Here is a 27,834-nt window from a genome sequence, read left to right as displayed (position 1 = left end):
TGGCCAAATTTGCCCAGTAGTCTCTCTGTCCATCATGGTCTCCTAATCATCCCCATATATATATATATATATATTACTAATTGGCTTCATCACTTCTGGCGCAATATGGCTGCCGTCGCATCATCCATGGATGCTGCACATTGGTGGAGGTTGAGGAGATTCCCCCTTCCATTATGTAAAGCGTTTTGAGTGCCGAGAAAAGCGCTATATAAATGTAATGAATTATTATTATTATTTATAAAACATGTTATATATAAAACGTGACAACTATCCCTAGTCTAGAGGAGGAAAAATACACTACAGTTAGATTAATCATTTAACTTTAAGTTTTATCACGGAGACATAATTTCACCACCAGATGGCGATAAACTTGTAGATCACGTTTTACCCTATGCGTTTTACCTGTATTTTGAGACAAAAAGGTTATGCGTTTCGAGACAAAAAGAAGCGTTTTGTTTAATTAAGAAAGTACTTAATATATCTTTGGAAACACAATAGCAACGCTATTGTTATACACTATAAATAGTGTATAAGATATATAAAACAAAAATCGCTGGGGCAGTTAAATCCTCGTCGGTTAAGTTGAGGTCGTCTCCATGGGAACCAATTTGTAAAACACAACTTATTCAGACACAAAGCAAGAAATATTGCGTGAGCTGATTTGTAATTGGAAAACTGTTGAAACGGTTTGTGGCAAGAACGAAGAATTAAAGCTTGGTTTTGTTTTGTTTTATATTTAAGCACATTTTGCAGGCTGAGAGTTTTTAGTAGAGATTTGTACATTTGGGATGTCGTTCACTATAAACCCTCTAGCAAATCCCAAAGGAGTGAAAAAGCTATGCGAACTTTGCCAGAAACCTGCTCAACTGAAGTGCACACAATGCCTGGTCACATTTTACTGGTGAGTCTGGAGCCTTCGGGTTATTCAATGATTTTTTTTTGTCTTTATAATACAACACCTTATACTGGTAAAGAATACGCCACGGTGTAATTGCGCGTACAGACAGCAGGTGGCATTATAGGCACACATGTTACGCACGCATTCTTCTTGGCCGTGTTGCTGCAGAGATGGAAAGGTTGAACGAGTTCAAACAGCTGGAGGAGAAATTATGTGCAGAGGGAAGAGAATAGCCAGCCATGCGTGCTTAAAACCAACCAGGAAAAAAATGAAAGAAATATGACTGGAAAAATATATGTGTTTAGTGTGCATCCGTGGAGTTTTCACTTGCCGTTTTAAAGACACCACGAACCACGACCCATATCTACGGTCTCACAGTGTCAACATGCAAATGTTAATCTAATCTATATTATAATTCGGTCACGTTTTTCTTTCTCCAGAAACAGAATGTTCTCCTGTGGGCAGCACTTAAAGCGATAGTTAAAATGTATCAGGGGCGATTCCTCCGAGGAGGCAAGAGGGGCAGTGTCCTCCTCAAAAAACTAGATGAGAGATGAATAATAATAAAATAAAATAAAAACGCAAATATTACAAAATGTGACGTAAAGGTGCATTCTACTTTCGTTTTGAATTAGCGCCAATTGACCCTTCGCATGAAGTTTGATTGACAGGCGATCTGACCAATCATAATCCGCCATCCGCCGAATCCACTATTTTTTTCCGACAATGCAGTCAGGAGAGTTAACGTTAGTAGATTAACGTTGGAGGATTTTAACTTGAAAAACGGTGTGTATTGACGTCTTTCCGCGGTTAAAACAACATGCCTTCTTATGTTCATTCATGTTTTTTTTTATGCTATAAATGAACTAAAAGGAAGAGATGATCTGCTCATGAGCAGCTTTAACTGTGAGACTCTAGTCTACAGCAATCTGTCAGACACATTAAAGAGCCACAAAATGGTATTTATTGTTTAATTATTTTTTTTTTACAAAATTTAAAAGTTGAGGAACTTGAGGACTTTGTTTCATGGTTATGTAAAAACAAATATTCACAATAAGTGTAATTGTGATTGTCAAAACATTTGGTAACTAAATAGAATTTTATGAAGTTTAGTGACATGTTACAATGTTTACATTGTACAATGACTGGTAGGATACAGTTTTTATTATTGCTTGACAAAAATTTCAAGATTTCAATTCCATTCTTGTGATTTGATTCCGATTTTGATTCAATATTGACTAATTTGGATACATGTTTATTTTACATTTTATTTAAAAAAAAAAATCTCACCTAATGCTGTAAACATAGAGGGCCCAATCTGCTGGTATTATTAAAGGTTGAAAATAACAAATTAAATTAAATATAATGCAGTTTTTGTTATAATAACAATTATTTAATGACATAAGTAAAAATATAATAAATATGTAATATAGTGCTCAGCAAAATCTCCTCTCTAGCTATTTTTTCTATTCAATTAACATGCTATGGTCATTAAATGGCTTTCCTGAGCTAAATGTAACGTTATGTGTTCTCCTGCTGTTACATTGACCTCTTTCCGTGGTTGAAAAACACTAATTCGCCGATATTATGTATACTTTCGGTAAGTTGTACTGCATCTTTAAATAAAAAAGTAACAGATGATCGGTTCACGTGCACTTGAACTGAGGCGCTCAGCGAGTCTGTCACGTCACATTTACAAGCGCCAAACGTATTTTTGTCTGAATTTCGTAATAAAATTGACGGAATCTAAGAGCTGAGAATTAGTTTAATATTAAAAGTACCTCTTTGCTCCGCAATTTTTCTGTGCGTGAGAAAATGGATGTGTGTCGTGAGAGCGTGTGAAAAGTGTCAATTGCGTGAGTCTCACGCTCAATGCGTGAGAGTTGGCAGCCCTGAAAATGTCCCCTCAAAGATGGCAATATCTGAAATCCTTGTCCTTGTGGGGACTTTTTTTTTTTTTTTTTTTGGTCCACATGAGAAAAAAACAGCTTATAAATCATACTAAGTGATGTTTTTTGAAAATGTAAAAATGCAGAAAGTTTTCTGTGAGGGATAGGTTTAGGGGTAGGGTTAGTGTAAGGGGATATAGTTTGTACAATATAAAAATCATTATGTCTATGGAAAGTCCCCATGAAATATGGAAACCAAACTTGTGTGTGTGTGTGTGTGTGTGTGTGTGTGTGTGTGTGTGTGTGTGTGTGTAGTGACCCTGACCACCAGCTGACCGACTGGATCAGTATTCATGAAAAAGTGTGTCCGTTGCTGGTATCTATTCACGCACCTGCACCATTCGGTACACTGCAGTCCGACCAAGACCACCACCACAAAGAAAGAGTGAAAAAACAGGTTCAAATGCACTCCAGCACATAAAATTGAGCAAATCAGTTTGTTAACAGGGCAGATGTCTGATATGTGTGTGTTTTGTATGTTTTCGACACTAGGAGTATCTAATAGAGATTGCTCAGTTAGAGGCGCAGAGGTGGGTGTCCAAGAAGAGGTTCCAGGATGTGTTGCCAGCCGCTCTCCTATTCCTGCGCTGGGCCATGCAGGTGTACGGGACCTGTTCTGTTGAACTGGTACCAGCTTATCTACTGCTTGCGCAGGCTAATATAGGTGAGATATGCACAAAACTAACAAAAGACATGTAACTTAACCTGCAAAAACCAACCCATGGCTGAACTAATTTGAATTCTCTCTAAGGTCCATTAGATAACAAACTTCACAGTTTGCTTAACTTTCTGAACTTTTCTGGAGGCTAACAGCCAATAACTTTCACTTCTGTAGAGAACGGAAACAAGAGTTTGCTAAAAAACCGAGTCTGACATCGAGCCCTATTTACTTCCTGTGGGACGGTCTATTGGTGGACTCAAGGGTGGTGCTTGGACATGAACTGAACGGAGAGACGTTTGTTATGTAATTCAGGATGTGGCAGACTAGTCATGCAGATGTGTGCTGTCTGAGTGAAAACCTCTTTCACTGAAAGCTCTTTGACATAAGCATATGAAAGATTCATCTTTATGTGACTGGAGATTTGATAGTTGGCATGGGATAATTCTCTGACATCAATTTGCATATTGTGAATATGAATTGGGGCCTTGATCCATTAAATATTGGGACACTGATGACTCAGTTTGCTGTGTCAAGTAATTCCGCATCAAAATGCATCTGACATTTATAAACAACATCACAGTGCATCTACTTTATAGCTGTTACAAAAAAAACGTATGTAAAAAATGTTTTTATTCAGCCAGGCAATAAACAAGGTACAAAATACTTAACAATATACTTGCATTTCTACTCATATATTTAATTATTATTATTTTCTACAAAATACTTTTATCCAGAAAGGGGGCATGAAATTCCAATGACTTACATTGTTATAAAAGATTCCTATTTTCTAACAAATGCTTTGAACTTTGTATTCATGACAAAAATGTATAACGGTTTCCACAAAAATATTAAGCAGCACACCTGTTTTCAACATTGATAATCATAAAAAATGTTTATCGACCACCAAATCATCAGCTGATGCAGCTGATGCTTCTCACTCACTTTGCCAATGTTGACAGAGAGACAGCCCTAGGAATAGCCAACTCCTTGGGCATGGGCAGTGCACTGTTGAACTAGGGAGCGGATCGAGACACACCCTTGATCATTAGGCTTCTGTCTATACAGATAGACACTTTATTTGCTGAGAATCCACACAGTGGACTTTTTGACAACTGAGGAAACCAGGCATAAATCTTTAAAACACTAGATGTCTATTCCAATAGAAACATCAAAGATGGTTGTATTGAGTAGACACAGACAGGCCCTCTAATAGCCAGGCTCACTCCAACTCAAGAGGCATCAAGGACACTTTGTTCATAGTGTATGTTGTTTGTGTGTGTTTAGGTTTAGGTTCTCTCTCCCAGGCTCATGAGTATCTGTCTAAGGCTGAGTGGACAGTGATGAAAACACCAGGCTGCAGTCACACTGTCCTTCATCAGCTACACAGAACCCTGGGCCGCCTGCACGCTGCCATGGGAAAATACACATCTGCACTCACTCACTTTGCCAATGACGTAAGTCCTAATATGCGTGGAACACTGTGATTGGATTGTATGTTCATAATAATGTACCAGTGGTATACTGGCATTAGATATTATTGTTTAATTTGAACTAAAAATCCATATTTCATGTCCAGTTATTTATGTCAGTTATTTGTTTATCTCTTTAAACACCCAAAGTTCATTTTGAGGTACTGACTAACTACATTCATTTTTTGAATTTTTATATATTTTTTCTTTGTGCAGGTGTACTATGCCAGTGAGATATTTGGTTTGGACAGTACTGTGACGTCTGGAGGATATTTCCTGATGGCTGATGTGTTTCTGAAGCAAAACAAGCCTGACATTGCCCTCTCGCTCTATGCAGAGGTTGACACACACCCACCTCCAGTGCACATTGAGTCATCTGTGTCTGTGAAACGTCTCTCATCGCATTGCGTGCATGTGTACAGGTGGCGAGTTCATGGCACTCTCACCTGTGTAAGCTGATGGATGATATCAGTCGGAGTGGCACTCAACCAGAAGAATGTTTTGGTAAGTGGCATAAAGACAGTAAACCTACACAAAGACATATCCGCAAACAGTCTCATCTCTGTGGACAATAACGCTTTCATTGTTCATCAAATATCAAATGTATATATATTCATATTATGAAGGGCCAATTAGGAAATAATTATATAAAAATATGAATCGTGAATATGTAAATGTAAATCCGAATATTTATTTATAAGCCATATAATTGTAAATCTGAATATATAGTTATAACTGTAAGTCCTTAAATAATCCTGAATATATACTGTAAATGCATATATTGTCTTAGGGCCAGAATTTTCAAGTTCAATGCTTATAATGTGCTAAATTTAATGTGGCAAATGTAGGCACTTTCAACAGTGGTCAGGGGTCATCATAGGCACTCTGATTGGTCTGCGGCTACGTATCCCCATATGCATCAGAGAGCAATGCACTGTGTTATGACACATTCCTCCCATAACCATCATTAAACATTTGTTTGACTTGTGCCACAGTAGACTTTCTGTTGGCTTGGACCGGATAGGTTAGCCTTCGTTGCCCTCATGCATTGATGAGCCTTGGGTGCCCAACAGCCTCTTGCTGGTTTGTGGTAGTCCCTCCTCGGACCACTGTTGGTAAACTCTCACCGCTGCTGACACAAGCAACACAAGCCTTGGTGTTTCAGAGATAATTTACCCAGTCAATCAGAAGTCAATCAGATCTTAATTCCTGCCCATTTCACCTGCATGCTGCATATGCATATATATATATATATATATATATATATATATATATATATATATATATATAATATATACATATAAAAGTAATAAATAACATTTTTATTTAATGTAGTTCATATCCTGACATAAATTTGACTTTTCAAAATTTGATATCTCTCACGAAATGTCACATCTGTATGGTGCGGATTTAATTATTTATAAGCTTTTATGACAGTCTGTACCATCTGTGTTGTGTATTGTTATGTAGTTTGTATGAGGTCATCTATATATTTAGAGTCATGTCATGAGGTTGTGTCCTAGAGCAAAAGCTACTTTATTCTACTGATGACTAAGATCAAATATGACAGAGCCGCTAGTACGTGCCGCACTCCTGCCCTAGTTCTCTCTCTAAGCCTATTAACCTCAGCTGTGTTTTGGCTAAGTCTTCCAGTGACGTGGCTGGCTTAGCTCTGTGTCCATACTGGCTGGTCACTGGTCAGTACACTTGATCCTTCCTGCTCTCTGGCCTCTTAACGACTGACCTGAGGTCAGTAGACTGGCGCCGGTTCCGCCCTCTGGCCAGCCACATCACATTATAACTTCTGACCTGATGACTCTATAGCAGGAAACAGCTCAGCCGGCCTTGCTCTGCATGTCACATTGGATGTGACTGCACTGAGCAACAACAACAAGCATGACCTGATATCAATCAGGGACACAGACTAGCCAGTTTTATTTTTTATTGTCTCTATAGGGCAGACAGTCTGATCATGTCAGTGGAGCCTTACATCACCGTTCAGTCAAGACACTTGTAAATGCAATAGGTATCATCATAATTACTCTTATTTAATTTATAAATGAATACATTTAATAGCAAATCAGTGTATTGTTAATGTATAAAAATACTATTGTTCATTGTGCATTTATGTTTGTTTGGAATACACACAACTTGAAATGTTTAACTAAACCAATGATATAAGCGAATACTTTTCAATTATACATACACATACATTTTTGTTAAAAAAAAAATGTTTTTGAAAGTCTTACCTAGGCTGCTTTTATTTTTTCAACAATACAGTACAACAGTAATACAATGGAATATCATTACAATTTAAAAATACATTTTCTAGTTTAATTTATTCCTGTGATCAAAGCTGAATTTTCAGAATCATTACTCCAGTCTTCAGTGTCACAAGATCCTTCAGAAATCATTCTAATATGCTGATTTGGGGCTCCAGAAACACTTTGAAAACACTTGTGTTGCTTAATATTTTTGTTGAAAACATTTTTTAATTCTTCGATGAAGTTCAAAAGAACATGATTTTTTTTAGCTAGAAATCTTTTTTAATGTTATGTCTTTACTGTCACTTTTTAGCAATTGCATGCAATCTTGCTGAATAAAGTTATTAATTTAAATACATTAATTAAAAAAAAATCTTACTGACCCCGAAGCTTTAGAACGGTAGCGTACATACGCTGAAATGAAACATTTTCATGCAATATTTAATTGAAATACACTAAAAATATTTGGAAACAAATTATTCATAGACTAGGTTGTTGTTAGATTTTTGAACTGGCTCAAGGGAGAGCTAGTAGTATTTCTCTTAATGGACCGAGTGATCATGGTTATCAGCCGATTCAGACAATCTCAAAGTAGGAAAATATCGGCTGATTCATCAGCCTGGCAAACAACGTCAAATGGAAACAACTCTGTGTAAGGTGTTATGTTTCAAACACTAGATGGAGAATCATATTGCTGAATATCTCATAGATTTGAGATTATGCAACAGAATTCATCATACAATTTCACAGGTATTTCCCTGTTACTCACCTCGCAAGATCGAACAGTGGTGAAGCTTTTATTTAATACAGACACTTGAAACAGTTTTCTCAGATACTACACTGACCTGTGACCTTTGTATCTGACATTGAGATTCCTCTTTTGTGTGTCTATATAGATGAGGCCCAGTGTGTAGAGGCTGATCAGATGTTGAGATGTCTCTTAGAGTTTGAGGAACAGAGTGTGAAACCTCGTCCTGACCAGTCAGTCTTGTTGGCTCATTCTCTAGCTATGCTGTGGTTGCTATGCAACAACTACACCAAGGTAAACAATAAAGATCGACTAATGAAATGTTCTATAAAGAAACTTCATATGATACATTTACAATATGCTCCTGAATTCAACACTCACCTCCTCACCCACTGCCCTGCATAACCAAAGTAAAGTAAATAACCAAAACCTCGCCCAAACATCTAAATTAAATTGAAAGTGCTGAGATGAAACGTTTGAATCTAGATCTGGATGCATGGGTGTATATGAAGTCATTCTGTGCTGTAAACATGTTTAAGTTCTTGAATTCAGTGCAGATTAACACTAATAACACTAATGACTAAAGCCATGACCCTGCTATTCTGGTTGTAATGGGATTCTCCTTCAGGCTTTCTTCTACTTCCCCTACATTTTAAATCCCTAATGACTAACTAGTTTAACATCCCAGCTCTCATATCCAACTACATAAAAAAAAAAGAAAAAAAAAAGAACCTTCCCATTTATTACCTCACATCTCCCCAGCTCTTATACCAAATTGTTAACATCCCATTCATTAGCATTCATCAAACTATGCTAAACTCTCTCAATTAAACAGCTACACTTGTCATACTGCCAGATTAAATTGGAAACATTGGTCTATTTATTTGGAAATCAGATTTCCTTTTTTGTTTTTGGTATATACTCCTTTTATGTTTTTGTGTTTGTGTATATAGGCTCTGGAGTATGGGAAGAAGGCTGAGGTGTTGATCCAGGGGTTAAGTGAACAAAACAGACTGAGAGAGTCAATCCAAAATCTCATACAACATGCTGAAAAACACTTGGAATGAGATTGCCCGCTAAACCTATACACCACAGACCTCCAAAAAAACAATAAATCAAAACAGACCACAATTTACAGCACAATCAACAGTCAAACAGTGACTTTACACTGTACGGTGGCATCCTGCTTAACTTCATATTCATTCGTTAATCTATCATCAATGGATATTGGGAGATAATGATGTACAATTTAGGTGCAGTCACTTTAGTGAAATTTCACTGGCAAAAAGGGTCCATTGTCAATGGTGTACAAAGCACAGCTCACACAGAAGTCACTTTCAAACCTTTCTGCTGGTAAATTTGTGACTAACCCGCTGCGAAATCTGTGTAGGGAACTCTTTCACAAAACTCCCAAGCGCATGGATTCCTATTGTATTGATTGGATTTTGCCTGCAAAAGTTTGAAATGTGACTGCACCTTTAGTGAGGCAAACAATAGCCAAAGTTTGATGGAAAAGGTCTGTCAACTGTGATGTGAGATAAAGACAAGCTGACACAAATTTCATGTTCTGGACATTTTTTGAATGTCTTTATTGGTATTATTGGTTTTATTACGTAATGACACATAACATCAATGTTAGCGTTCTATCACTAGTAATTTCTTGTTTTAAATTATACAACATTGCTTGGTTTTTGGCATTTAGGTTCCCACTAAAAAAAGGAAAACAAAAACAAAACAAGAGGCGCAATGAAATGAACACATGGAGTCTCAAAACATTTCCCTTTTCCATTCCATAGAACAGTTCATTAGCAGCAACTGTTTTTTTTTTTAGTTGTGACGCTAAGTTAATTGCAAAGTCAGAGGAGTATAGTGGTACCTCAATACTCAGAATGAGTATTATTTCATATAGACAATGTTTTCCACTGAGCCAGATCTGATGACGCCATTTTAGCTCTCAGTTCAGATTTAGGACTCCATTCTGAATTGAAGTATTTAGATTTGGAGTCACACAGTTATTATACTAAACATAAGGGGAGAAGAAACTTCCTGTTCAATTCTACCGGAAGTGGAGGCAGAGTGTGTAAGAGTTGGACAACCATATGGTGCGTTATCGCAAACACCGAAAAGTGTCAGAGTTTACAGGGACACTTGTTCTTGAGTGGGATGAGGTGGAGGGTGCAAGTCTCTGGTGGCATGGAATGATGGAACACATCACACACAAGACGGCAAATCACAACGCTTGAGAGGGGGTGGTGAGAAGAGTGTGTGTGTGTGTCTCAGGTGGTCAACGTCTGTTCAGTCAAACTCACACTAAAACCCTTCGCCACTCTTCAGCCTTTCCCAAGCAAGATTATCGCATATAAACCAGTTTGTCCTTTTTCTCAACAAAACATAAAATTATAAATTAGGAAAACAAAAGACAACAGAACACTAAATATAAAACAAACAAGAAAAAGATTGCATTTAACCATCAGGTCTCACAGCATCCATTTCTTAATATTTTATAACGCTTTGTCCTTTTGTTTATTGATACACATAGGCAGGACTGTCTAACATGAATGTCACGTTTCCAAGGACAGGAATTTGATCAAGGCTGCTTCCCCGAGTTAACTCTAAAATTTCAATTCTATATTTCATCTTAATGTAAACAGTATTTCCTCTAAAGTCTGAACTCACATTTAATTGATCTAAACTATGACGTCTAACATGGCAAACCATTCTGGGCTGGTTTGGATTGTGAGTTTGGTCCAACTGAAGTTTGTTATATGCAATTTAAGACTCAATGTAAATTTGAATATGCAAAATGCAGAGTAAGGATTTTTAGACATTTCCAAATTGAAAAGGGACATTAAAAGAGTCACTTCTTAATGTTAAATAGAAGAATTAGACTTGAGGAATTTGCAGTGCTCAAATCAATACAATTCCTGGTTTTCTTTCAGGTTATTGGCTTTTAGACCACTGGGCTGAATTAAGAGAAGTTGTAGCACCCGTTTGAGTTGACACTTCAGTTTTATTGTTGCAGTATTTTTGTACAAACAAATCGTTGAAGACAAATAGCTTATTCATCGTCATCGCTTAGTGTTGGCAAAACGTTCAGCCCTTGTGGTAAAAACATTAGTATTTAAAAGTCTACTCTATTTCTATGCAACTCACTGTTCAGACTCTAATATGTGGGAGATTTGCTTTTGGAGTGGCAGACATGCAGATTGACGTGTGGGCATTAGCAGGTTTGAATTAGACATTGGATAAAGCAGCTTTTTTATTTTTAAGAATATTGTTCCCTGTTCACATTATCTTCCATACTATTGATCTGTAAACAGAGTACATTAACCAATCCAAAATGGTGGACAGTGGAGGTTTCTAAAATGTCCGCCTCAATTGCAGAATTACCAAGTAAAAGATGCCCATTAACCAATTAAGTTCCTATAGGCCAAATCATCACTTACACATTAAGGATGGCAATTCAAAATGGGTCCCACATCAGTCATTCAATTTGACAGACACCGGCAAAGCAAATGAAACCTTTACGCTTGTCTGATCAGCAGTAATTCATTTACTACAGGCAGCCATTGCAACAGACTAAAATAACTCATACTCATTCATGCTTTTAAGAGAGTCGGGATGGATGAGAATATTCACAGCTTTCCAGTTTTTGTTCTTGGTGTCCCTCTCTGTGTCTGTCTGGATGGGCTTTTTGAGGGCAGGGAGGTATGTGCCTTTGTATCCTGGTGGGCAGTTGAAATTTGGGTCCATTCATTTCCTTTCTCTCTTTCTTTCTCTCGCCCCATGCATGCAATGCATTATGCCTTCAGCCAGGCTTTACCACAAGGTTTGTAACAGACAAAATTAATTCATTCTCTCTCTATAATACAGAAGACTTTAATATGTCCTTAAGTGTATGTCAGTGTGTGTGTGTGTGTGTGTGTGTGTGTGTACCCTAACCCAAAGTATGAACATCAGAATCCAGTTTGTTGGTCGCTGAAAGGTTACATTTGGGAATCGTGTCCTGATAAAACCACTCTACAGTGCATGCACCCTCAAATTACAGTGGCAAACGCATATTCAGCTGGTGCACTACAGCCAGACTGGAGTGTACACTATCTGGTGCACTTCCAAACTGCACTGTACACTTGTTTAATTCTATAGTCTGTCAATGGAGAAGAAACATCAGGGGAGCAGCCTCAGACGGGGGTTTACAGGGAGGGTTAGTATGATTACACATGTGCATCTGTATGCATTTAATGTCCACTTCAGTATGTGTTGCTCTTTGATGTCTGTGTATCTGTGTGTGTTTGTGGCTGTAATTCCAGCTCACTCAGTCAACAGTTATCTCACTTGCGAGGAGGGAGTTGATATTGTAAGCGGGATCTGCAGTGACAGGGTTGGGGCCCGTTTCGTTTAGATCCCCCTCACTCTCGCTGGAGGTGGAGCTTGTGCTCATGGTCGACACGCCGTCAGGGATGGTACAGCTAGTGCCGGGTGGGCAGATCTCATTGGGAATACACACCTCTGTGGGGATTATCACCTCAGGCTCGCTGCTAGTTTCACTGGTGCTGGAGACCACAGACAGCAGCGACATCTTCCTGCTGAGGCGGTTTGGCAGGAGTGAGAGGGCGTAGTCGGCCACGATGCCCGCCACGTCCATCCCGCACGCCTGGTCGAATGCGATGAAGCCTACGTTGGCATTAGCCTCGCACACCACAAAAGAACCATCGTTTAGCTGGAGCAGGTCGATCCCGCAGACGTCCATCCCCAAAATATTGCACACCTGCACGGCCAGCTGCTTCCCCTGCTCACTAAGGGGGCACATCATTCCCACCCCACCTAGAAAAAGGAGTGAAATCATGAGCAGAGGGGCTAATTGGAAATTATGGTCAGTGTTGCTTTTGTTAACTAAAACAATTAAATATTCTAAATCTTTATTCTATATTAAATAAAGCTTAAATATAAAAAAGAAAAAAAGTATATGAAAATTATAAATGTTGCCTTGAACTGAAAATTAAATTTAATAGTATTTATTATTGTAATTATTAGGGCTGTCACGATTCCTTTATTGGAGTACTCGATTTAAAAAAATCCCTGATTGCAATTTACCCGTATCGAGTAAACGGCAAAATACCAGAACTGGCGCATTCCAAGGACGAGAATCCATGGACCGCATTATTAGATCAAGGCTGCAAGATGTATTAAAACCACACTATAGCATAGTACTATTGTGAATTCACAAAGGCTGCGATTCAATCAAATAAATATATGCCCTGCATGTTTAATATATAGGCCCATGCACTTGTGTCTCAGAATGGTTCAGTTCAATGTTAACGCTTTTCCACATGAACTGTTATCATTTACATGCGTGGAGCATGCCTCAAACTCCATCTCTGAATGTTGTGAGTTTGGGTTGATTATAATGTTCATGTGCGCCATCAACAGCTTTGTAATGTAAATCATTTATAAACCTACGCTAACAAAGGACAATACATCAATGTGTTTCTAAATATGCAAACTGATTTCAACTAATCGTGATTTCAAAATAAAAGCTAAACCCTCGCTCCGAATTAGCTTGTTTTGATGTCAACATATTCTTGTTCAAGAAATTAGTGGCTGTAGCATTTCTATCATAAAGAAGTGGCCAAATATTAAAGATTAAGTTAAATGTTGTTTGGCCAATATTAAACAAGGATTTTAACTGCTGTAAAGTGGGACAACAAGAATCACCAGGCCATTGGTTCCCTCTGCAAGCATGTGTTATATTACATAATGTACATCAATTTATTGTTTATATTATGTGTTTTAACAATGTTGTTCTATAAAACCGTAAGATTACTTGCTTTTGATACATTATTTGAAGCAAAAAATGAATGCCTCGTTATTATATATGTATTTTAGTCATTATAAAGACTATTGTTTATATCTGATTACTCGATTAATTGTCAAAATAATCGACGATCACATGATTACTAAAATAATCTTTAGGGACAGCCCTATAACTTTTCTTATATAAATCTTACATTTATATGGAAATAAAATTAAAAATAAATAGTTGATACAGAAAAATAAAAATATCCACAGACAAAAAAATATCAGCAAGTATTAAAAAAATTATAATAATTTGGGGGGAGGCGAGTGCACAATTGCATACCTAATGAACAGTTGCTCTGCATGCGTCCGTCGGTAGAGCAGCGCAACATGGACCCGATCACTCGCCCTCCGACCAGAACTACTCGCACATCCCTCCCATGGCTCTCCTTCACATACTCCTGAAACAGATATGGGGCGTCATGGCGAATCAGATGACATAGGTCTGAGAGGTGGTGCTTATCCCGGGCCAGGAACACAGCTTTACCTGCACAGATCAAAATGTGACATCATTAAAGACCAACTATGATCAAGAGCAAATTTAACAGTAGTGTGGTTTTGACTGTAAAAGTACTCAGAATTATTTTTTTGGAACTACCTAAACAAAATGTGTCTACTTTTAACAAGTTGTGTAAAATTTAAGAAGTTTCAAAGTGTTACTAAAAGCTAAAGCAATGATTGATTCCTCTGCATAAGGAGCAAATAGAACAAATAACAATCCAGGGTTAAATGCGCGAACCTTCATGTGACGACAATCTTGTGGAACAGTGTCAAATGCATCCCTTTCACACATTAACAGATAATTTTACACTCTTGATACACAGCCAGGTGTAGCAGCATGAATTTGGCCACATGCAAAACTGTTTTTTTTTTTTTTTATTAACACAAGGAGTGTGTGTTTATTAACACATTTATCCATCGGTTGAATAATCAATTTTGGTAGGTAATAGTCATCTATCAGATACAAGGAGATATGCAAGACACTAATTGCTGGGAGAGACCACTAGAGCAACCAGTGGTTAAGTGTCTCGCTCAAGGGCACAAAGGTGAAACAGCAGGATTGTGAACTCTCCCAGATGTTCAACCATCAGGCTGCCGCCACCCCACCCTATTCCTCCTGGATCAGAGGAAATCTTTCAAAACATGTCACAGCCCAACAAAGGTCAACATTGTGAGCAATTTTATTTTCATCTGTAGTTCAATCGACCCAGTACCTTTTTAACAAAGATTTGACTGAAATGTGTGCGTCCTGCTTTACCTAACCAGTTCTCCAACACCTTTAACCAATACATTTAAATTACTTGTCCAGTAGTGATCATAAACTGGGTACGGATTAAAAAAAAAAAAAAAAAGTGACTAGGCCATAAATATTTTGGAACATTCAAAAATCTCAGCATTCTGAAACCGCATTCAGAGACTGGTTGGGATGATCTGGGAGCATTAAAAAAATATATATATATATATTACATTATATTATTTTTATATGAAGAGTTCAGATGCAAAAGCCTCCAAGTGCCATCTGAAATTTTCTTCTAGAATGATCATTTTTATAAAGCTTGTATATTTAAGTTAAGTAATTTCACTTAAATGACAATTAATAGGTAATTTGCATTGCCATTTAAGTGAAATTATTGAACTTAAATATACAAGCTTGATAAAAATGATCATTCTAGAAGAAACTTTCAGATGGCACTTAGAGGCTTTTGCATCTGAACTCTTCATATATAGATAAGTGAATGAAATTTTCATAATTTTCTTCAGGTGTGGCCACTGGTCTTAGCTTTAATGAGGCAAGATCTCATCTGACCGTGAGACTCTTGAGTCAATCCAGAGCAGTGTGTGATTCTGTATTGTTGCTGATCATAGACAACTACCATTAAAACAATAGCAGTCGTAAAAAAATAGTATGCTTTCAGCACACACACCTCAAATTTGCTTGGGGAAAAAAAGCAGTGCAGGACAAAGACGCCTTATGTGCACTGGGAGAAAGAAAGACAACCTTTGTTTTTAAGGTAAGAGATGATGTTTCTAAGCTGCTTGATTTCAGAGATCCAGGAGTATAACTTTGAGGCGTTTGTGTTCTCAGGGCTCCTGAAGATCAGCACCCAGATCTGAAGTCTAATGTGGCCTGTTTCTTTCAGTCCCCAAAAGAGCCATTATGCACACAGACTGTTCTAGTATCAGTTATATACCTCTGTGTCCACGAGCGTTCTTCACCACCACAGGGTAACCCAGCGGCTCAGCTTCATCAATCATCTTGCGGAAGTTGTCGTGTCCTCCTAGAGACACATGCATACACACACACACAGCTTAGTGAATATGTAATGAATGTAATTAAAAGTGAGATTTAATTTGAGTGCCAGATTCCAGAGCAAGACGCAAACAGCTCTAATGAAACAAGCAACACTGCGACATTCAATATCCACATGAGAAGAACTGCAACACTGACAGATTTTTTCTTTTGCCACACACGTTTCCCATTTCCTGGATGGCACTCAGTTCAACTACGTGGCCAGTTTTTGAAGGTTCATGGCTTAAAGATGTTTTAGGAAAATATGTTCTTCAGAAGATACATGACTGCCACATGTTGGACCCAGAGGTTGTGCTATAAATAATTGTATCACTTTCCCCCATGGTCTATTTTTATACTTTAAATTTGTTTTCAGTTCCCCTTTAAGAATGTAGATCTATGCCATTCTATTTGTGTACATTTTATATAATCTCAATTTAGCCAATATGAACAATTTCAATAATTAAAAATGACAATTCATGCTTTGGACACGTATGGTCTGTTATTTCATGTTTTATCGATATAAATGTATCACCTTTCTGAATATAAGTCACAGTCTATGTTTCAGTCTTCAACAACCTGAATTTGGCAAAACAGACTACAAGCTAGAGATGTTTTCCTTGTATTTATATTACAATGCTAGACAGCATTTGAAATGAGCCAATGTCAAGTAAATGACAGGATTTTAAATTAACGCAACCTCTGGTTTGATAGAACGTGTCCAAGATGAAACAAACAGAGAGCATATGGCATATGGAGTAGAAGAAAGAGAAACCTAAGAGGTGGGTAGAAATATAATTTAAGCTCAAAGCCAAACCAAAGCCAGCATAACTAACTTTTAAATGTGTCAGCACCCTGTGCATTCTCAAATATATTCTTCATGCTTTTGAAGAGAACATTCTTTATGGATGTAGAATCTGTTTGGCTGGTTTGACAGGAACAGATGAACTCGTTCAGCGTTCAGTAAGAAAAAGAGAAAATGCAGGGTATGTCAGAACTGCTCTGCCCAGGAACACGTCACTACAGCAGCTGTAACCACTGTTTAACACTCCCCTTCTTTTCACTATCTCTCTGGTTTTTCCATTCTGGTTTTCTTTAGTGTAAAGATGAGGGTTTCCCGTTTCATTCTACAAACCGGAGTGTCACATAAACAGCAGTTGTCATGCCTGAATAAATGATAAATACAGGAGTGCACATACATTACCATTAAAAATGTTGGGGGTGGTAAGATTTTGTAATGTTTTTGAAAGTCTCTTATGCTCATCAAGGCTGCATTTATTACAGTAAAGACAAAAATATTACAATTAAATTAACTGATTTATGTTTTAGTATATTTCAAAATGTATTCTTTTCATGTGAAGAACAAGAGATGAATTTTCAGCAGCCATTACTTAAGTCTTCAGTTTCACAATCCTTCAGACATCATTCTAATATGCTGGCTTCAAGAAATAGTGAGATTGATATATATCAATTTTATCATTTTAAAACATCCTTTCTGAATAAAAGTATTAATTTCTTTCAAAAAAGAAAGAAAAGAAATTACTAACCCCAAATTTTTGAATGGTGGTGTATATAAGATGCAAGTAAGAAAAATGTATTCCTTTATTTTTTTTTTATTACAAAGTGATTATTGGGGAATGATGCATTAACAGACATAAAGATGATCTCTCACCGTAGGAGTACGTGTCTGGCAGAGGCACTCCATGCCCAGCGAGCTCCTGGAAGGTCCAGAACTTATTGACACAGTTGAGGATGGCCTGAGGGCGGTTGACCAGACGACAGCCCAGCTTCTCCAGGTGACGCAGTACGGTGATGTCGCTGTCCGACTGGACCCATGGGGTCGGAACACGCACCACAGCAACTTGCGGGTATGAGGTAACAATTTCCTGCCCAACCCGCAGACCTGAAAGAAAGAAAGGGAAGATAAATCACATGCTGCAGTACAGGCAGTGCAGTCTGTGTTTTGGCCGCCGCAGTATTGTGTGGAGGGATTACACTCATGTATCTGAGCAAACCAATGAGAGCCAGACTTTCATTTGGATGTGTTGCCCCTTTCTCTCGCTCGCTCACTTACAAACACTCAATATGACATATGAGCTGGCCTTGGCTCACAAAACACACGACAGCATCTCTCTAATACTAAATTGCGGATCTCCTTCTGAGAGCAGTTACACAATGCTGCAGAAGGTCGCTTGCTTTGCCTCGCTATTGCGGCGTTCACGCTGACCCACTAACCCAGTTTGCACTGCTTTCTGTTTTTAATTAAGATGCCAGTTTGGGTTTATGCTCACTTAACGCCAGCCTTCACTTAGTAAAATCTAAAATCAGTTTTAAAGTCAGCACTCATTGGATTTGACTTAAATCTTGCATTTTGACTGATTACAAATACAAGAGCAGATGAAAGCAATCAAACTTTACTAAAAAATGCAAATATGTACTTTTGTTGTTTGGATGAAACAACACACAAAATAGAGCATGACAAGAAAGGATTTCAGAGATTACATAAAGCCAAGCATGTGATTAAGTAATTCAAGAGACAACAGGAAATGTAAAACGGAGGATATAAAAGGAGCCATAAGGGAACGAGACAAAACATGAATGCGTCACAGTATTTCTAATCTCTCCTGCTTCTCCGCCATCTTAGGATGGAGCAACACACACAAACCACGACTCAGCATCTTCACTAGCAACTGCTACATCAGCACTCTCTTTTCCTCTCATGGATCAAAGCAGATGGGACTTGAATGCAGTTAAACGGGCATGACAGGACTATATGGGATTTGGGCATATATGAAATACAATCATTATTGATTCCCAAATTATATAACATTATGTATTGTATTGTATTGTATGTTGACTAACAGACAGTCATCTGCTTAGATTTTTTTACCACCTTGTTGAACAACCATTGTGAGGACAATAGCTCTGTTCCAAAACCTAGAGAATTCCCTAAATAGGCAGCATCCTAATTGTCACACTGTCTATGCAGAGTAGCCTCATAAGTTACTCTACAAAGACAACATCTCAACGTTCTACACAAACAGTGCACACACATTGGAAACTGATTTTAATAGAATTTGACTTTAGCATGTTGCTAACCTACAATCATAACACTAAAAAAAGAATAAAAATACAGAGCACACAAATATTGGGTGCAAAAATACATTTAAAATTACAACCAATTATAATTAGGGCTATGAAACAATTAATCGCATCCATAATTATTTTGTATATATAAATATACACGCATGCATATATTTAAGAAATAGTTGCTTATAGATACAGTGAGGAAAATAAATATTTGAACACCCTGCTATTTTGCAAGTTCTCCCACTTGGAAATCATGGAGGGGTCTGAAATTGTCATCGTAGGTGCATGCCCACTGTGAGACATAATCTAAAAAAAAAAAAAATCCAGAAATCACAATATATGATTTTTTTAACTATTTATTTGTATGATACAGCTGCGAATAAGTATTTGAACACCTGTCTATCAGCTAGAATTCTGACCCTCAAAGACCTGTTAGTCTGCCTTTAAAATGTCCACCTCCACTCCATTTATTATCCTAAATTAGATGCACCTGTTTGAGGTCGTTAGCTGCATAAAGACACCTGTCCACCCCATACAATCAGTAAGAATCCAACTACTAACATGGCTAAGACCAAAGAGCTGTCCAGAGACACTAGAGACAAAATTGTACACCTCCACAAGGCTGGAAAGGGCTACGGGGAAATTGCCAAGCAGCTTGGTGAAAAAAGGTCCACTGTTGGAGCAATCATTAGAAAATGGAAGAAGCTAAACATGACTGTCAATCTCCCTCGGACTGGGGCTCTATGCAAGATCTCACCTCGTGGGGTCTCAATGATCCTAAGAAAGGTGAGAAATCAGCCCAGAACTACACGGGAGGAGCTGGTCAATGACCTGAAAAGAGCTGGGACCACCGTTTCCAAGGTTACTGTTGGTAATACACTAAGACGTCATGGTTTGAAATCATGCATGGCACGGAAGCATGGCCCGTCTTAAGTTTGCCAATGACCACTTGGATGATCCAGAGGAGTCATGGGAGAAAGTCATGTGGTCAGATGAGACCAAAATAGAACTTTTTGGTCATAATTCCACTAAACGTGTTTGGAGAAAGAAGAATGATGAGTACCATCCCAATAACACCATCCCTAATGTGAAGCATGGGGGTGGTAGCATCATGCTTTGGGGGTGTTTTTCTGCACATGGGACAGAGCGACTGCACTGTATTAAGGAGAGGATGACCGGGGCCATGTATTGCGAGATTTTGGGGAACAACCTAAACCTACAACCTTCCTCAGTTAGAGCATTGAAGATGGGTCGAGGCTGGGTCTTCCAACATGACAATGACCCGAAGCACACAGCCAGGATAACCAAGGAGTGGCTCTGTAAGAAGCATATCAGGGTTCTGGCGTGGCCTAGCCAGTCTCCAGACCTAAACCCAATAGAGAATCTTTGGAGGGAGCTCAAACTCCGTGTTTCTCAGCGACAGCCCAGAAACCTGACTGATCTAGAGAAGATCTGTGTGGAGGAGTGGGCCAAAATCCCTCCTGCAGTGTGTGCAAACCTGGTGAAAAACTACAGGAAACGTTTGACCTCTGTAATTGCAAACAAAGGCTACATACAGTACCAAATATTAACATTGATTTTCTCAGGTGTTCAAATACTTATTCGCAGCTGTATCATACAAATAAATAGTTAAAAAAAAATCATACATTGTGATTTCTGGATTTTTGTTTTTAGATTATGTCTCTCACAGTGGACATGTACCTACGATGACAATTTCAGACCCCTCCATGATTTCTAAGTGGGAGAACTTGCAAAATAGCAGGGTGCTATTTAAATTTTTTTAAGCATCGAAGTAAGTCTATATTCGTAGTTGACATTTCTCTGTCCACCAACTGTAACCAGCCAGGTACACTAACAGATCTGACGCTCATACCAGTTTGACAAATTTCCGGAGGAAATGATAGTCATACATTCACTGCAGCACAGAGAATCAACCCTTAAAGGGACAGTTCACCCAAAAATGAAAATTCTGTGATCATTTACTCATCCACAAGTTGATGTTCCAACCTGTATAAATTTATTTCTTCTGCTGAACACACAACATATTATAATGTTGGTAACCAAACATTTGATGGGCCCCATTGACTTCCATTTTTTTTGCATCAACTGTTTGGTTACCAGCATTCTTCAAAATATCTTCTTTTGTGTTCAACAGAAGAAAGCAGCACTTCCCCTAACTTCCCCCTTCTGTCAGTCCTGCGGCAGCTGTCATTGTGGGTTAAGAAACATTATGACTCAGACTCACACACTGAATCCAGAGCAAGTGAGGATTTCAGGGTAACCTACTGTGTTAAGCACAGTATAGACACAGGGTTAACCTACTTCAGAGGTAACTGTAAGGGTGAGGTGAGCTGGAATTAGATACAAGTATATAAACAGACAAAACAGTGCCTGGATAATACCACAATTATTCAATATAATCTGCCACTCAAAAGTTTGGGGTTGTAAGGGTGTTTTTTTTTAGTCTCTCTTATGCCCATTAAGGCTGTATTTATTTCCTCAAAATATATAGTTAAAAGAATAATATTGTGAAATATTACCAGACTTAAAATATTTTTTTATTTGCAAATATTTTAAAAAGTCATTTATTCCTGTGATGGCAAAGCTGAATTTTTAGTATCATTACTCTGGTCTTGAGTGTCACATGAAATCACTCTATACTCAAGAATTTGATTCTTATTATGAAAACAGCTGTGCTGCTTAATATTTTTTCAGGATACTTTAAATAGAAAGTTCAAAAGAGCAGAATTTATTTGAAATAGTAAAGCATTGTTACAAAAGATCAGTCACTTTTGATCTATTTGATGCATCGTTGCTGAATAAAATATATATATATTTTTTTTAATCTTACTGGGCCTAAACTTTTTAAACAGTAGTGCAAGTGAAAATCCATTTGTTTTACTTAATTAAAATGAATTTTTGTGTGTTCTGAATACTTGTCATTCAGCTGCCAATGAGAGAGCAGTACTCAAAACTACATTACCATATTTAAATCCATCCTGTAGAATTTCAACCACAAAAATAAGCCATGTTGGCCTACCATTCATAAACAAGCTGGACCGCTATAAACAACTTGCATACACAAACATCCTAAATCGTGCATGTTAAGGGCTAGAATTGGCATTTATTCCTGTATATTCCACGCTTTATTACACTAGCATACACCACAGAAACCGGAAATTCAGCCACTGAATTTACAGTAGTGTCATCAAACACTGAGGTTCCTAACTCAAGTGAACCACCTTCTGCATTCAGGGTCCCTACACATTTTCCATTTCAAAATTCCATACTTTTCTCTGTAGATTTTTAAGACTATATTTAGCAAATTCAGCATTATTTTACGATTTATATTTGGTATATACAGTCATCTGTAAATATTTTTATTTTCTATGGGATTTTTCATTGATTCTTGAAGTGACAAACAGAGCAGCCCCTAAAATAAAAAGAGATAAAATAGAAATATGCATGCACAAGAGCCCTCGAGAAACTATTCACACGCGCACAGGAATATTTTGCCTGCTTGCGCTACAATTTCTAGTTTTGTATATACTATAACTAGGGGTGGGCGATCTTCCCAAAATTTCATATCACAATCTTATAACAAACAATCACGATCTAAATCGTGATCTTGACAATTTTGTGATGTACTATATCGAGAATATCCAAATTGGAACAAGCTTATGGACTGATCAATTTTCTCACTTTAAAACACAGTATTGTTTTAAACAATCAGTTGTCAAAATAGTCATTAAACTAGTGGTCGACCAATACTGGTTTTTGAAGGCTGATGCTGATATCTTAAAAGAGCAGACTGGCCAAATAATATGAAAATTAATTAAAAAAGAAATCTCTAAATTATATCGACTTACTTTAGATTGTAACTTCTTTATTCGTGAAAAATACAGTAATATGATTACAGAATCAAGAAATTGTTTGGAAAAAATAATAAAAAGGAAGTAAACTTAGTAATCTGGTAAATTTGTGCATACTGGGAATTTTTTTTTTTTTAAAAGACAAGGTAACAGTAATTTTACATACAGTACAGTGAAAATTATATGAATATGAAAGTGGGCACCTGAATATAGCGCAGCATAGTTTGAAATCAAGAGTTTAAAGTTTGTTGATCATGCGTCTCCAGTGAAGCTGATCTGACAGTCACGCACAGTAACACGTTGACGACTAAACCTGCAAGGTTTGTGAAATTAAATGTTTATTAGATTTAAATTATATAAATGCGCATATGCTGAATGCTGACGGTAAATGAGAAAGTATTAATAGTGTTTGCCTTTATGTTACTAATAATATAAAAGCAAAAGCTATGATACTCTTGAAACTCGTAAACAGTTTACATTCTTTGTTTAACGGTTCTATCCAGTAATGCATTTCGACATAACTGTTAAACAGAGACCACAACTAATGAAGACGGAGAATGTGACCGCTGTGCTCAGGCGCTGCCGTTCGCAGAGTCTCTAATATCAAGGCCTAATGTCCAATTTAAGGCATCCTCTGTGACGGAGAAACCATGACATGAATTGGCTGATGGCACAATACGTGCCAACTATGTGCACTGTCCTATTTGCCAAGTTCAAGGGTCTTTAAAAAGACTGGTACTGTAAAAATTGCCTGTTCAAAATTTAGCTTTCGTTATGGCAGTACATCATATTTCAAGGCCTTAGGTCTGCTTTAACGCATACAGTCTGTGGTGGCCAAGAAACCACACTGCGAAATGGGCTGATGGCGCAATAGGTGGCTCAGTGTGCAAAACCGTGCATTGACCTATATGCCAAGTTAAATGGTTTCGCGTGTGCACACAAAAGTCTGTATGTGTTTTATTTTTGCGAAGGTCCTCCTTTTAGAGGCTCTGTAATATTGTGCTAAAAATATCACGAGAAGATAGCCAAAACGCTTATAACCTAATTTTTTTCATATTGAAAAAGTGCACCTTGAATTCATTCAGTCGTGTTTGACAATCACTAAAGAATCACTAAATATCTGCCATAAAAACACACTTCTTGAATGATAAATATTTTCGTTAAATTCTTAATTTTCTATTATGAAAACTAAATCAGGGCAATAGTCTGGAAATGCAAATATTTTTCCATAATGCACAGGAAGGAACCCTGTACATTAGCGTTTACAAATGTGCAACTTGCTTTTTCCCAGTTGAGAAATACTGGTACCTCAATTTTAGTGCACAACAGATACCACTGCTATCTAAACACTACACTTCTCAACCCTCTTCTATGTCTATAAAATCTTCCCTATGACTTTATTGACCTATGTCTTGGGAAGTAGTTGATTAAATCGTTCCAGTTTGAAGTTTCACTTTCCACTAACTACGGTCTCATACAGTCACGTGTATGCATTATCTGCATGTTTGTTTGTTTTTCAGCAGGCTTGCAGTTTGTGCATGTGTGAGAAACTGGTGTTAGATTTCACATGTCTTAGAGGAATGGACACTTGACATCAAAAAAGTAATGCACACATATCGTTCACACCATCACACGAACTGAAAAAATCACGCTGCCAAAAGTCCTGAACCCTGATTGCCTATTGATTGTTTGATTCCTGCATGTGGCGTAACACACAGCAGGTGATACGATAACACACACTCTTGTGGCACACCTGTCAACAGGTTCACAAATAAATTCAGGAAATTATTATTTAGGAATTATGGGATGTCCTCAAACAATGGTCTTTAATTGCAATGCTTTTACTGACATAAGTGATCATGATTATGTGCTGACCTACTCTGTTCCATGCGTCTCACGTTGATGATGTAACGCAGCAGAATGTCAGGATCTCTGGGGGTTTAAATCCCAGAGCTGACCAACTGTCAACCACCTCTTTATTGGACCAAGACAGAATCCAGGACAGCACATTAAACACACACAGACATAAACATGACAGGCCAACAACCTGCTCCATTTGTGTTGCTGTCACGTTCTCCATACAGCTGTCTACCTTTGCATTAAAGTAGCTCAATATGGTCTTAGTTCTTCTCTCCTTCTCATCTAGTCTATTCGGGTCTTTCTGTTAGACTGGCAATCCACTATGTCGCGAAGTCACACCACTAAACTTAAAGTAGCTGATTCAAGGCAGAGCTGCATTGGTGCATAGCCACTCCCTTTACCTCAGGTCCATGCAAAATGCTTTATGTCCAGTGCCCATCTGCACCACCTAAAATAAATGCTGTTATGTCAAAACAAAACAGCCCCACCTTCCACAATGGCAACACCGGTGTCAATAACTCAGATTATTATCTTACGAGACACTTTGCAACTTGCTGTCAGCTTATTATGAAAGGGATTAGTTGAGCTGAAAATGAAAATGTCACCATTCACTCACCCTCATGTTGTTCCAAACCAGTATGTTTTACTTCCAAGAAGACGTTAGGCAGAATGACAGACTAGGTCACCATTCACTTGCATTGCATGGAAATAAAGATGCAATTAAAGTGAATGGTGACTCAGGCTGCCAACCTCTCACATTCTGCCAAACATCTCTTGTTTACCACTGAAGAAAATCAGCATGATGATGGTTTGGAACAACACAAGGGTGATTAAATATTAAGAAATGTATTATGATTTTTTTTGTGAACTATCCTTTTAATTTAACAGCATGAACCCCACACACGTTTTGTGTATTATATAAGGAGTTCTGTCAGATCAATTCAAGCCTTTAAGTGACCCTGAAGTCATATTTGGGTAGTAACCAATACTGACTCCGATGTTTAGATGTTTAAGCATATAAATGACTATTAAAACTAGACTGGTAAAACAAGATAATCTATGACTAAGAAGAGGTAGGTGTGTATATTTAAGCATCCCGGATACCACAAGTTAGACAACGTCTGTCTGTATTCTTAATATTGCTTTACTACCAGACCGCGATGCTATTACATCAGTAATCGTCTAAACGACCGACCAAACATCTTTAGACTAAAGTCGCATTTCAGTCGAGGTTTGCACGTGACGATTCGGTCATTTCATTGAACCCCGTTGTTTGTGAAACCTCGCGCAAATGCGTCATAGCACACCAGTTTAATTAATTCCGATCAAAGCTTGCCGATTGCATATTAAAAAAGCTTTAAAAACCTAAAACCATCGCGTGTGTAGCACCTGGATATAACGGGTCTTTGTGAACGTCGCGCCATCTGCGCTCGAGGCTTTATGTGATGATAATGAACGCGCTCGCGCCGCACACTCGTGACTGTTCGCGCGCACATGGTGCAACAATAAACGGTTATATGATATCTAAATAATGATGTGAATATATTTATATATTTGATATGAGATTAAAACGATTTCTCGACTATTTAAAACGGCGATCCATCCATCGGGTAAGCTGTGGTGGCGGACTGAAAGTGGGTTAGGCGGTCACCCACCAGCACATCTAACGTTACACAAAACATTCACACGGTGATGCACATCCGCTCAAATCAAGCGTGCTAACCATCCACACTGACCAGTTTAGCCAACTCAACAGTTTAAACAACAACCATTTCAGCTCGTACAGATGGAATGTATGCGTGTATGAATGTGTATGTGCGCGCGGTGGTTTTTACCGAGCTGTCCGTCCGTGATGGTCAGGACGATTTCATCCATTAGAAGATAGCGGAATTCAACATCGTCCTCGGCGCAGCGCTCCTTCAGAGCTCGCAGGATCTGGACCTGCGGGTATTCCTGGCTGATCCGCCGGTCTGTGATAAACCACACCCGGGAACACATGTTTTGGAGCTCGGAGTGCGGAACTTCGGGTAGCTTATCACAGGGACACGAAGCCGAACCCACACAAAGAGCCGCAACACGGTTTTAAAAACAAAACAAAACCCAGTTAATCCGCCCTAGCCAGATCCAAAATGAAGCAAAAACGCACCTAAAATCGATTTTTAACGAACACGCGGTGAGAGGCGGCAAATTTGCCTCCCAAATAAGCTAAAAATGATAACGCGCTCCCCCCCACTGAGGGCAACAGTAATTGCCCCCAACACGGGCTAACAAAAGCCTCGCTACAGAACTCGGTACCCTTTTGCTCACTTCGATTCAGACTTCAAAGATATACCGAAAAAAATCGCGACAAAATGGAGAGAGGGCGGATGAGAGGCTGGATGTTGTGACGAGTGATGCCCCTGCTGATCTCCGGTGCTCGCGCCGCTCTCAGCTCTACGCCTCGTCTTTTCCAGCACGCGCTTCGCGTTTACAACTCTTTCCCTCGCGCTCATGCACAGCCCGCACCAGCCAATGAGCAAGAAGGGCTCGCACTCACATTAACCAATCGCAGTCCACAGTCCTCACCGCGAACCAATCGGGGGAGAGAACAAGAGGAGGCTCGAGATGTCCGCAGGAACCAATGGGAGATGCGGGGTGAACAAGGCAGAGGGGAGGGAGTGACGTATGCGCAGGCGTGCGCGCGCTCGTTCTCTGCTTGGATTTTTTTTGTTGTGTATGAGCGCGTGGCAGGAATTTCAGCAAGGGAGAGGGGAGGGAGTCTCCAAGAGCGCGCACTACCCCCGAACCGGTTCAGACCGGGCGTGGGGAGGTTTGGTTTGGTTTAGTTTGGATACCAACGCCTGTCTCGCTCATGCTACGTGTTGAAACGTTTAAAAA

At 38.5% G+C, this 27,834-nt stretch overlaps 2 protein-coding genes across 4 annotated transcripts; one reads left to right on the top strand and one right to left on the bottom strand.

The window, feature by feature from the left end:
• The first annotated feature begins 609 nt into the window (after positions 1 to 609).
• zmynd12 (zinc finger, MYND-type containing 12) lies at positions 610 to 16,030 on the top strand. Of its 3 annotated transcripts, XM_079897675.1 has the most exons (9): positions 610 to 901; positions 3,103 to 3,244; positions 3,340 to 3,511; positions 4,793 to 4,962; positions 5,194 to 5,316; positions 5,400 to 5,481; positions 8,138 to 8,283; positions 15,762 to 15,857; positions 15,932 to 16,030. In XM_079897675.1, the coding sequence occupies exons 1-9, from the start codon at positions 789 to 791 to the stop codon at positions 15,938 to 15,940; spliced, it is 1,053 nt and encodes a 350-aa protein (XP_079753801.1). In that variant the 5' UTR covers positions 610 to 788; the 3' UTR covers positions 15,941 to 16,030. The 3 variants fall into 3 exon arrangements, with proteins under 3 accessions (XP_079753801.1, XP_079753802.1, XP_079753800.1); XM_079897676.1 differs by lacking the exon at positions 8,138 to 8,283; XM_079897674.1 differs by lacking the exons at positions 15,762 to 15,857; positions 15,932 to 16,030 and adding an exon at positions 8,943 to 9,554.
• Positions 9,548 to 27,440, bottom strand: rimkla (ribosomal modification protein rimK-like family member A). Its single transcript, XM_079897673.1, has 5 exons — positions 26,793 to 27,440; positions 17,808 to 18,038; positions 16,038 to 16,124; positions 14,129 to 14,332; positions 9,548 to 12,813 (listed from the first exon to the last, which is right to left on the bottom strand). The coding sequence occupies exons 1-5, from the start codon at positions 26,953 to 26,955 to the stop codon at positions 12,305 to 12,307; spliced, it is 1,194 nt and encodes a 397-aa protein (XP_079753799.1). The 5' UTR covers positions 26,956 to 27,440; the 3' UTR covers positions 9,548 to 12,304.
• Positions 27,441 to 27,834: the final 394 nt, after the last annotated feature.

This window comes from Squalius cephalus (genome assembly GCF_949319135.1).
Source record: "Squalius cephalus genome assembly, chromosome: 16".
Classification (NCBI taxonomy): Eukaryota; Metazoa; Chordata; class Actinopteri; order Cypriniformes; family Leuciscidae; genus Squalius; species Squalius cephalus.
Note: the sequence above shows the minus strand (reverse complement) of the source record. Positions and strands in the feature narration are given on the sequence as shown.